The sequence below is a fragment of the Canis lupus genome, chromosome 11 (genome assembly GCF_048164855.1).
Source record: "Canis lupus baileyi chromosome 11, mCanLup2.hap1, whole genome shotgun sequence".
Taxonomy (NCBI): domain Eukaryota; kingdom Metazoa; phylum Chordata; class Mammalia; order Carnivora; family Canidae; genus Canis; species Canis lupus.
Window position 1 is genome coordinate 25860135 of NC_132848.1, and position 12060 is coordinate 25872194.

Sequence of the window (12060 nt, forward strand, 5' to 3'; positions counted from 1 at the left end):
TTTTGTTTTTCTCACCTAAAAAATTGTAGAGTTGAAATTGAACCAATGGTTCTCAAATTGTGTCATGCATCAGAATTGCCTAGACACTTGTTACGGCACAGATTGAGAGGGGCTTTGAGAACTTGCACTTCTTTCTTCTTCTTCTTTCTTCTTTCTTCTTTCTTCTTTCTTCTTCTTCTTCTTTCTTCTTTTACTGTGGTGAAATACACTTAACATGAAATTTACCATCTTAACCATTTTTTAAGTACAAAGTTCAGTAATAGTAATACATTCACATTGTTGTGCAACCATCAATCACCATCCTTCTCCAGAACCCTTTTCATCTTGCAAAACTGAAACTGTGTACCCATGTGCCACTCCCCATTCTCTCCTCCCAACTCCAGATCGCAGCAGCTAGTTGTGCCCTCTCTGTGATTTTAATTGTTCTTAGTACCTCATGTGAGTGGACTCATCCAGTGTTTGTCTTTTTCAGACTGGCTTCTTTCACATAGCGTAATGGTCTCAGGCTCCTCTGTGTGGTACCAGCTGGCCGAATTTCCTTCCTTTCCCTTGCACATATGTACCACATTTTGCTGATCTGGTCATCTATCAGTGGACACTTGAGTTGCTTCTACATCCTTGCTCTTGGGACTGCTTTGAACATGGGTGTGCAGATGAGACCCTGCTTTTGTTCCTGGGAACATACGATGTTTCAGGGAGCTCCCATCCTGTTTTCCTCCGTGGCTATACACTTTCCATTCACACCAACAGCGCCCAACGGTTCTAATCTCGCCACATCCTTGCCACACTTGTTTTGGAGTGTTTTTTTGTAGTAACCGTTCTGTTGGGTATGAAGTGGTATCCCATTGTAGTTTTGATTTGCATTTCCCTAATGATGAGTGATGTTGAACATCCCTTCATGTGCTCATTTGGCCATTTGAATGTCTTCTTGAGAAGTGTCTATTCAGGGCCTGAAACTGTTTTGTTGAATTTTATTTATTATTCTGTGTATGATTTGCAAATATTTTCTCTCATTCTGTAAATTACCTTTTTACTCTGTCGATGGTATCTTTTGATGCACAAAATATTTTAATTTTCATCAAGGTCAGTTTGTTTCTTTTCTTTCTTTTTTTAAGATTTTATTTATTTATTTAACAGAGAGAGCGGGCACAAGTAGGCAGAGCTCTAGGCAGAGAGAGGAGGAAGCAGGTTCCCTGCAGAGCAGATAGCCTGATGTGGGCTTGATTCCAGGACTCTGGGATCTTGACCTGAGCCAAAGGCACTTAAACAACTGAGCCACCCAAGCGCCTCTCTTTTTTCTTTGTTATGTGGCTCTTGGGGGGTCATAATCCAAAAATCACCATTTTTGCCCTATGTTTTCTTCTAAGAGTTCTGTTGTTTGGTCCTATATTTAGTTTCTCGATCCATTTTAAGTTAATTTTTGCATATTGTGTTAGGAAGGGTTCAGTTTCATTCTTTGGCATGTACATATCTGATTTCCTGGCACCATTTGTTGAAGAGACTGTCCTTTCTACCATGGAAGAATGGTCTTGGCATCCTTGTCAAAAATCATTTGACTATATATGCAAGAGTTTACTTCTGGACTCTCTGTTCTATTCTCTTGGTCTTATATCCCTGTTTTTATGCCAGGACCACACTATTGATTACTGTAGCTTTGTAGTAAGTTTTGAAGTCGGGAAGTGTGAGTCTTCAGTTTTCTTCTTTTCCAAGATTATTTTGGCTCTTTGCAGTTACTTAAGACTCCAAATGAATATCAAGATAGGTGTTTCTATTTCTGTAAAAAATTTTTTAAAAAGTTACTGGAATTTTGATAGCAACTGCATCAAATATGTAGATCACTTTGGGTAGTATTTGTACTTTATTAATTATTTTAAGTCTTCTAGTCCATGAAAATGGAATGGGTTTCTGTTTATTCATGTCTTTAATTTCTTTCAGCAGTGTTTTGTAGTTTTCATTGTACAAGTCTTTCATTTCCTTAATTCCTAAATATTTCATTCTTTTTGGTGCTATTGAAAATCAAAAGTATTTGTGTAATTTCCTTTTCAGATTGTTCATTGTGTATAGAAGTGCAACTGATATTTTGTTTACTGATTTTTATCTTGTTACTTTGCTGAATTCATTTATTACTTCTAACAGGTTTTTGGTGGACTCTTGAGGGATTTTCTACATCTCCCTACAAGATCATATCATCTGCAAACATTTTATCTCTTCCTTTACAGTTCGGACACTTCTTATTTCTCTTTTTCTTTCCTAATTGTTCTGACTGGAACTTCCCATAATATGTTGAGTGGAAGTGGTCAAAGTCAGCATCCTTACCTTGTTCCTCATCCTGAAGTGCTTTCCTCTTTCACCATTAGGTATGATAATCCCAATGGATTTTTCACATATATCTTTTGTTATGTTGAGGTAGTTTCCTTCTATTCCTAGTTTGTTGAATGTTTTTATCATAAAAGAGTGTTGAATTTTGTCAGACCCTTTTTCTGCCTCAATTGAGATGACCATCTGGTTATTTCCTTCGTATTGTTGATGTAATGTATTACACTGAGCATTTTTCTTGTGTGGAACCATCCTTGATTCCAAGAATAAATCCCACTTGATCATGGCATGTAATCCTTTTAATATGCTGCTGAATTCTGTTGGCTAGGATTTATGTTGAGGATTCTTGTATCAATATTCATAAAGAATATTTGTAGGTTGTTTTTACTTGTAGGATCTTTGCCTAACTTTGGTATCAGGTAATGCTGGTCTCAGAATTATTATGAAAATGATCCCTCCTCTAATTTGAAGGGAAAGTTTCATAAGGATTGGTATTTGTTCAAATAGTTTCAGATGTTTGGTAGAAATCACCAGTGAAGCCATCAGGTCCAGGGCTCTTCTTTTGGGGGGAGATTTTTTTTTACTACTATTGCAGTCTCCTTAGTATTTATAGATGTATTTAGGTATTTTGTTTTGTCATGATTTAATCTTGTGTTTCTGCAGATTGGCCCATGTCGTCTAGATTATTCAATTTGTTGGTATACAATTGCTCATAGTACTCTCTTATAATCGCTTTTCTTTTTTTTTTTTTAAGATTTTATTTATTTGAGAGAGAGAGCATGCACAAGTGCATAATCAGGGAGTGGGACTGAGGGAGAGGAAGAGGGAGAAGCAGACTCCCCGCTGAGCAGGGAGCCTGATGCAGGCAGGGCTCTACCCCGGGACCCTGGGATTGTGACCTGAGTGGAAGGCAGACGTTTAACCAACTAAGCCACCCAGGTACCCCAATCCCTTTTATTTCTGTAGAATCAATAGGAATGCCCCCATTTTCATTTCTGATTCTAGTAATTTGAGTCATCTTTTTTTTTTTTTCTTAGTCCATCCAGCTTAAAGGTTTGTCAATTTTGTTGAACTTTGCAAAGAACCAACTTTTGGGTTCACTGATTTTTTTCTACTGTTTGCCTATTCTTGGTTTCATTTATCTCCATTAGAATCCTTTTTATTTCCTTCCTTCTGCTAGTTTTGTATTTAGTTTGTTCTTTTTTCTGTAGTTCCTTAAGTTGTAAAGTTAGGTTGTTTCTTTGAGATCCTTCCTAGTTTTAAGGCTTTAGAGCTATAAATTTCTCCCTTAGTGCAACTTTCATTTCATCCCAAAAGTTTTGGTATGTTGTAGTTCTGTTTTCATTCATCTCTAAATATTTTTTATCTCCCTTATGATTTCTTCTTTCATCCATTTTTTGTTTAAAAGTATGTTGTTGAGAGATGCCTGCATGGAGTAGTTGGTTAAGCATCCAACTCTTGGTTTCAGCTCAGGTCATGATCTCAGGGTTGTGAGATTAAGGCCCCCCTCCCCCATCAGGCTCCACACTTAGCACAGAATCTGCTTGAAACTCTCTTACTCTGCCCCTCGCCTCCTCACCTCCCCTCTACACGCACATGCATGTTCTCTCTCTCACTAATGAATAGGTAAATCTTTAAAAAAAAAAAAAAAAAAGTAGGGGATCCCTGGGTGGCTCAGCGGTTTAGCGCCTGCCTTTGGCCCAGGGTGTGATCCTGGAGTCCCGGGATCAAGTCCCACGTCAGGCTCCCAGCATGGAGCCTGCTTCTCCCTCCTCCTGTGTCTCTACCTCTCTCTCTCTATGTTATAAATAAATCTTTAAAAAAAAAAAAAAAGTATGTTTTAGTGCACCTGGGTGGCTTAGTTGATTGCTCAGTGAGGAGTCTCCTTGGGATTCTTTCTCTCCCTCTGCCTCCCCCCGCCCATCTCACACATGCTCTCTCTCAAATAAGTCTTATAAAAAATATGTTGTTTAATTCCATAATTTTGTGAATTTTCCACTTTTCCTTTGGTTACTCATTTCTAACTTATTGTAGCCAAAGAAGATATGTATGATATCTTTTTTTATTTTTATTTTTTTAAGATTTTATTTATTCATGAGAGACAGAGAGAGGCAGAGACATAGGCAGAGGAGAAGCAGTCCTGCAGTGGGGAGCCTGCTGCCAGACTCAATCCCAGGACCCCAGGAGCATCACCTGAGCTGAAGGCAGCCGCCTCAACCACTAAGCCACCCAGGTGCCCCTGTATGATATCTTTTTTAAATCTATTGCAGCTTAATTTGTGGCCTAACATGTGGTCAGTCCTGGAAGATGTCCCATGCACAATTGAAAGAATGTTTATTTTGTTGTTAGGTGGTATGTTCTGTATATGTTGATTAGATGAGTTGCTTTATAGTGTGAAATCAGTTTCCTTCTGTTTTTTTAATCCATAAAATCTATTTTGTCAGATAACTAAGCCACTCCTCTCTTGTTACTATTTGCATGGAATGTGTTTTTCCATCCTTTCACTTTGTCTATTTGTGTCTTTGTGTCTTATACATAACATATAGTTGAATCATAAGTTTGTATCCATTCTGCTAGTCTCTGTTTTTTGATTGGAGAGTTTAATCCATTTACATTTAAAGTAATTATGAGGGATGTCTGGGTGGCTCAGTTGGCTAAGTGTCTACCTTCAGCTCAGGTCATGATGCCCAGGGTCCTGGGATCAAGCCCTGCATCAGCCTCCCTGCTCCGTGGGGAATCTGCTTCTCTCTCTCTCTCCACACTCCACTCATGCTCTCTCTAGCTCTCTCAAATAAACAAAATCTTTTTAGAAAAAATAAAGTAACTATGATAACACCTTCTGTCAGCTGTTTTGTTTCTAGATGTCTTATAACTTTTCTGTCCCTCATTTCCTGCATTACTGTCTTTTTCTGTGTTTGGTTTTTTATAGTGAAAAGTTTAAATTCCTTTCTCATTTTTTTCTATATATTTAATAGCTATTTTTTTAAGGTCACCATGGGGAATAGATGTAACATCTTAACATTATAACACTTGAATCAGAATTTGTACCAATTTCATTTCAATGACATACAAAACTCTGCTTCTTTGCGGGTCCAATCCTTTCAGGTGTTGATGTCACAAAATTACATCTTCATATGTTGTGTACCCCAAAACATAAACTAATAGCTTTTCAAATGTGTTGTTCTCTTAAGTTACGTAGAAAACAAAATTTGTAGTCACAAACCAAAGTTACGGTAATACCAGCTTTTAGACTAATAATTGGGTTGGTTGGTTTTTTTTGCTTTTGGTTTTTTAATTTAACTCTATTAGTCTCTTAAATCACAGAGAAAAGAAAAAATGCGTTTGTGAGCATTGCTATGGTAGTACTTGCTTTTCTAATTGCCCATGTGCTTACCTTTATTAAGATTTTTATTTCTCAAAAAAAAAATAAATAAATAAATAAAAAATTAAAAAAAAAAGATTTTTATTTCTCTGTACAGCTTCACTTTGCAGACTGCCTTGAGTGTATCTTACAGAGGAAGTCTAATGATTATGAACTCCTCAGCTTTTGTTTATTTGGCAGTGTCTTAATTTCTCCTTCATTGTTAAAGGATAACTTTGTCGGATGTAGGATTCTTGGTTAATTTTGTTTTTCTTTTAGCCCTTTGAATATATCACCCAAGGTTTCCGATGAGAAACCTAACAAGTAATCTTATAGAGAGGATTGCTTGTGACAAGTCAGTTCTCCCAACATTCTCTCTTTGACTTTTGAAAGTTTAGGTATGCTGTGTCTCACTGAATCTCTGAGTTCACCTTTCTTGGAATTCTTTAGGTTCTTGGATATTTATATTCATGTCTTTTATCAAATTTAGGAAGTGTTCAGCCATTCCAAAGTTGTCTCTGCCCCTTCCTCTCTCTTCTCTTTCTGAGATTCTCCCAGTACATATGTTGGTCTACTTAATGGTTTCACTTAGGCTCTGTTCACTTTTCTTTGGCCTTTTTTTTTCTTCTGTTTCTCACACAATAATTTCCACTGTCCTATCTTCAAGTACACTGATTCTTTCTCCAACTTGATCTAGTCTGCCTTTGAATCCCTCTAATGAATTTTTTAATGTGTTACTATATTTTTCAGCTTTAAGAATTTCTTTTGGTATTTTTTAGGTTTTTTTTACTGATATTTTTATTTGTTCACACATTGTTTTTAACTCCATCTCTAATTCTGTGAGCATTTTTAAGATGGATCTTTTAAAGTCTTTGTTTAGGGGCACGTAAGTGGCTTAGTCGATTAAGAGGCTGCCTTAGGTTCAGGTGGTGATCCTGGGATCCTGGGATCAAGCCCTGCATCAGGCTCCTTGTGGGCTCCTTGCTCATCAGGGAACCTGCTTCTCCCTCTCTTTTGTGCTTGCACGTGCACTCTTTCTCTCAAATAAATAAATAAATAAATAAAATCTTTTTAAAAAGTCTTTGTCTAGTGTACCTGCCCTTAGGTCTTTTCCAGGTAAGGTTTCTATTTATTTATTTATTTTGAATAGGCCATACGTTCCTGTCTCTATCTATGCCCTGTGAGTCTTTGTTAAACACTGGAAATTTGAATTTAACAAAGCGATAACTCTGGGCTCAGTTGACTCAGGTCTGGAGATAGAGCCCCCTGTCGAACTCAGTGTGAAGCCTGAGATTCTCTCCCTTCCCCTGCTCATGTGCATGTGCTCTCTCTCTTTCTCTTTCTCTCTCTGATGAATGAATGAATGAATGAATGAGTTAATGTGATAACTCTGAAAATCAGATTTACCTCTTCCTCAAGCTTTGCTTTTTGGGAGGTTGTTAATTGTTTGGGGTTTGCTTTTTGTTTTGTTTTGGGGTTTTTTGTTTTTGTTTTGTTTTTTTTGTTTTTTTTTTAGTGTTGTATGATATCTCTGTGCCTGGGATCAGCCTGAGGTGTCAACTTAAAGTCTTCCCAGGTCTTTTCTGAGCCTTTCCCTGGGAACACATGGGTCACTTTCTAATTGTACCCATATATGTAGTCTTTTTTTTTTAATAGTCTATTCTTTAACGTCTAGTTCTCAAAAGAGAAAAAAGCAAAAAATGATGGAGAGAGGGTGCCAGCCTTTTAAAAAAGAACTCTGGGAAGTCATTTCAGCTTAAGGGGGAGGGACTGGCTACTGTGGGCAGAGTTACAACAGTGGCTGCCTACCTATATATCTCTATGATCAGAAGTGATAATCAGCTGTCAGAACAGAGACCCCTCCGGGTACTTGGAGGACAGGGTTCTTTTTGCCCACCCTGGCTTCCACAAGCTGTGTGCAAGCTGCTTCAGGATGGCATGCCTAGCTGCCTGCCACTTGGCTGGGAGTGGGAGATGGATAGATGGATGCTACTGTGCTTCTAGGAGCTGAAATTGACCAGAATTAGCTGTAGTTTACCATCCAAGTCTTCCCCCTGGAAGTTGCACGCCTACAACAGACTCTGGAGTTCCAGAATAGTTGTGTCAGACAGATTCCTGCCAGTGCAGTTGTTGTCCAGGAGGGAGACAGATTCCCAGTGCTGCCTGTTCCACCATCTTTCCAAATTTCCATTTCTACCAAGTTCCGAGGTGATGCTGATGTTGCTGGTCCAACGATTACACTTTGAGAGTCACTGAACTAAATTCTTTAATGTCCTTTCCCTGAGGCCCGAGTATACCACACAGGGCTTTTCTCCTCTGTACATAAATTCATTGTGCTTTTTAACTGAAAAAAGCAAGCCTCATTTCATTGATGTAATTTCTTGGTGAGGGGTGAGTTTGCTTTCTTTATGCAAAAGTTGGGACCTGTGGTCTGTGGCCTGGCTCAAGGCAAGGAGTATTGAGAAGCCCTGCAGGGGACAGAGATACATGTTGAGGTAGGAAGGAAATGGACCTTGTTCAGATCCGAGCTTGGTGGTTTCTCTCTCCTGTCTGTAAACTCAGGTGATGACAAGGCCTGCTCTGCAGGTTGCTTTTCATGGGTGGTCTGTGTCACATTTACCGAGCACTTCTGGTCCAGCCACTGTCTTAAGCCTGGATTCACACATTGAACCCTCACAACATCTCTGTGAGGTAGATAGTACAATTAGTTAGTTAGGTTCATGTTTACAGGTTAAGGAAACAAAGGTTGGAAATTCGCCAAGAACACATATAGGAAGCAGTGGGAGCATTTACCAGGGAGTTATTTAGGTTCCAGAGCCTATACACTTGACCTTATACAGCAGTACCTCAACTAGTAGGTCCCTTCCTGTGTCAACCAGTATCTTTTTGACTGCAGGTTAAAAAATTTTTAAGTGATTTTTTTTTTTTAATGTTCTCTCCCTTAACAGTTTGAAGATGGGGTGTCCTGGACCTGGCTAATGTGGTCCTCAGCCTTGCCACAGAGGGCCCAGGTTCCCTCTGTCCTGTCACTCTGCTCTCTTCAGCAGCTTGGGCTTTGTCTTCAGAGCTGTCCCCTCATGGTGATAAGAGGATTACAACAGATCTCGCCATCCCACCCTAATAGGCTGAGTGATCAGACAGCCTATTCCTGCCTCTTGTCCCTTTTGAGGAGGGGTGAAACTTGCCCAGAAGTTCTTTAACCTGCTGCCATTCCTGGAACGCTTGCTACACCCATTTGTAAACAGCCATCACTCATTGAGATTCACCCCCCAGGGTGGGGAAGGGTCTGGAGAGGAGCCCTGTAGAGAGCTGACTGGGCTGCTTTAGTAGGGAGGGCTATAGCAGGAACTGCTGCGGGTAAGCTCCTGACAGATCAGCCACAGATCCCTTCCGTTAACAGCCAGACCTTTGTTCTGAATGTGCTCTGTGGCACTGACAAAGGTAGGTACAGTCTGGGGCTACTCAGAATGCTGCCAACTGTCCTTAGGGTTTACTCTAAGCAAAGTAATCTGTTGTTTCTTGCCAAGATGTGAAGGCACATAGTAAACATGTACTAATTATCAGCACCCAGGTTGCTGGTCTTCTGAGAGGAAGGCAGAGCTCTTGAAGGACATGGCTCTACAGCCCTTCCCCTGCCCCATTCATCTTTGGAAGATGCCAGGGGTGGTCTGTTTGGATCAGCTCTGACCTGGAACAAGTACTTCCCCTCTGGTGCCTCAGGCACCTCATGTGTAGAGTGGGCAGGTTGTAGGACTGAATGATGGGGTTTGTGTCAGTGGCATACTGCGCCCCCCACTGCATGGTGATGAGCTCCCAGGCTGTGCTGTTGCTGGCACTAGTGTGGTTTTAACATCAGCATTAGTAAGCTTGATCCAGGTCCCTGTCGTCCTGTGCCTGCTGGTATGTGTTGGGGTGTCCTTCCATTCCTTGGCACCATCCAGGTGAGCTTCACGAAGCTCACTGGACACGGTATTCTGACTGCTGCCAATCTGCTAACCACATTGACTCCTGATGGGCTGCCACCTGGGGTGTGCCTTCAGATGAGAAAAGGGGAGAGAAGAACACCCTTCAGTCACTTTGTCCCAAGGAAAATGCAGGCCTATGTGGGGAGGCCTTCTTCTCCACAAGTACAACTGCTATGGGAGTGGGTTCATGTTATTTTCCTAGAATCAAGAACAAGCATCTGTATCATTCAGGTAGCCTCATCTGGGTGTGTGCCTTGGCCACCAGAAGAGTCTGCGTCCGTCCTCAGTTTGGCCAATTTGGTTGAATTTTATAAATAATGATTATTGTTGCTAGGTCACATGTTGTATGCCAACAGGATTGAGTGATCACAGGGATGATAGAGATGTGCCCCACTTTAAGAAAACCTGCCCATATAAGAAGGAGCATCTCCATTACAAAATAATGTCTCACTTAGCCAGAAACTTGTGGCAGGTTTCCTAGTGCATTTAAAATAGGATTGGTGTATAAAAATACCATTTGCACACAGGAGCCCATCTTTTCTGAAAAAGAGAAATATACTTGTATTGGGCATTTGGGATAAGTAGAATAAAAATAAAATCTTACAAATACAAGAACTAGAAACCAAACTCCACTTTTAATTCTAAAAGGTTTATATATAACTCTACTATCTTACCCTCTTCTCCTACCCCAGACTTCCACAGCAGAAATAAACAGGCATTTTCAGATGCGGGAAGAATGAGGAAAGGACGGGCAAGCATGTGTGTGGGCAGGTGGACAACAGGAGCACCAGAGACAAGTCTGTGTGCCCCACCCCACCCCACCGCCTTGTTCTATTTGATCTATTTGCGGACATTTGTGAGGCCTGGCCCAACATGTTCCTGCTGGATCCTTTGCATGGTGCAGTCAGCGAGTGGTGGTTAGCAACTGACCAGCCCATCCTCCCACCATGGACCTGTAACCACAGAGAGATGGGGCTTAGGGAAGACCTGGGGGAGAGGGTTGAATCTGGGGTGCTGACATGCCAGATTTCTTTCTTTTCAGAAATGTTCCCATTGCCAGGAGGCAGGTGCCACCTTGGGCTGTTACAACAAAGGCTGCTCCTTCCGATACCACTACCCGTGTGCCATTGACGCAGGTAAGATGGGACCACAGCCCTTGTCAGAGCCTCTGAAGGCTGGGACGGACACTGATTCTCTGACTTCTTACCTTTCTTTGTAGTTTTTTTCTGTCTCTTCTGACCCTGTTCTGTTTGTAAATTCTTAAAGGAATGCAGAGAGGATAATAAAAGAGTGAAACAGAATCATAATAAGTTTTATTCACATAATTCACACATGATTTGCTATTTATTTGCTATTCAGTGGTTTTTAGTATATTCACAGGGTTGTGCAACCATCATCACAGTCAATTTTAGGATATTTTCACCACCTCGTAAATTCCTACCCATTAGTGGTCACTCCCCCCTGCCACCCACCCCAGCCCCTGGCAAACACTGATTTACTTTCTATCTTGATGGATTTGCCTATTCTGGACATTTCATGTAAGTGGAATCATACAATATGTGCTCTTTATGACAACGTCTTCACTTAGTGTTGTGTTTTTCCCGGTTTCTCCATGTTGTGATGTGTATCAATACTTCATCTTTATTGCCAAACAATGTCTTAAGGATAAGCCACATTTTACTTATCGTTCATCAATTGATATACGTTTAGATGATTTTCCACTTTTTTATTATTATGGGAAAAGTTGCTGTGAACACTCACAAGTCTACATAGACAATATCTTCAATTGTCTTAGATGTAACCTAGGAGTGGAATTACTGAATCATATGGTAGTACCTCTACATTTAACCTTTGGAAGGACATTCAGACTTTTCCAGAGTGGCTGAATCATTTTCCATCCTTCCAGCAGTATATAAGGGCTTCAGTTTCTCCATATCCTCACTGACCCTTGTTGTTACCTGCCTGTTGTATTCTAGCCATCCCAGTGAGTATGAAGCGGCATCTCCCTGTGATTTTGAGCATTTCCCTGATGGCTAATGATGTCAAACATTTTGATGAAGTTCAGCTTATCCATTTTTTCTTTTGTTATTTTTGCTTTTTGTTGCTTGTTGCTTTTTCTTATATCCAAGAAACTGAAACCCATTAAATGCGATGATACCAGAATCACCAAGATTTATACCTATGTTTTCTCCTAAGAACTTAGCTCTTATACAGGTCTTTGATCCACTTGGACTTAATTTTTATATATGGTGTGAAATAGGAGTCCAGTTACTCTTTCATGTGTGGATTCCTCTTGTCTTAGCACCATTGGTAGAAAAGACTGTTTTTCCCTCATTGAACAATCTTGGCACCTTTGTCGAAAACCAGTTGACCATAGATATATGAGCTTATTTCTGGACTTCCTCCAGTCCCACACTG

General features: G+C 40.3%; 1 protein-coding gene across 3 annotated transcripts in view; it reads left to right on the forward strand.

The window, feature by feature from the left end:
• TCF20 (transcription factor 20) overlaps window positions 1-12060 on the forward strand; it is a 102911-nt gene that overhangs the window by 76863 nt on the left and 13988 nt on the right. For all 3 annotated transcript variants that reach the window (XM_072843681.1, XM_072843682.1, XM_072843683.1), the window contains one exon: window positions 10685-10778. In XM_072843681.1, coding sequence (XP_072699782.1) covers window positions 10685-10778 — 94 coding nt within the window. The remainder of the gene's footprint in view (window positions 1-10684; window positions 10779-12060) is intronic.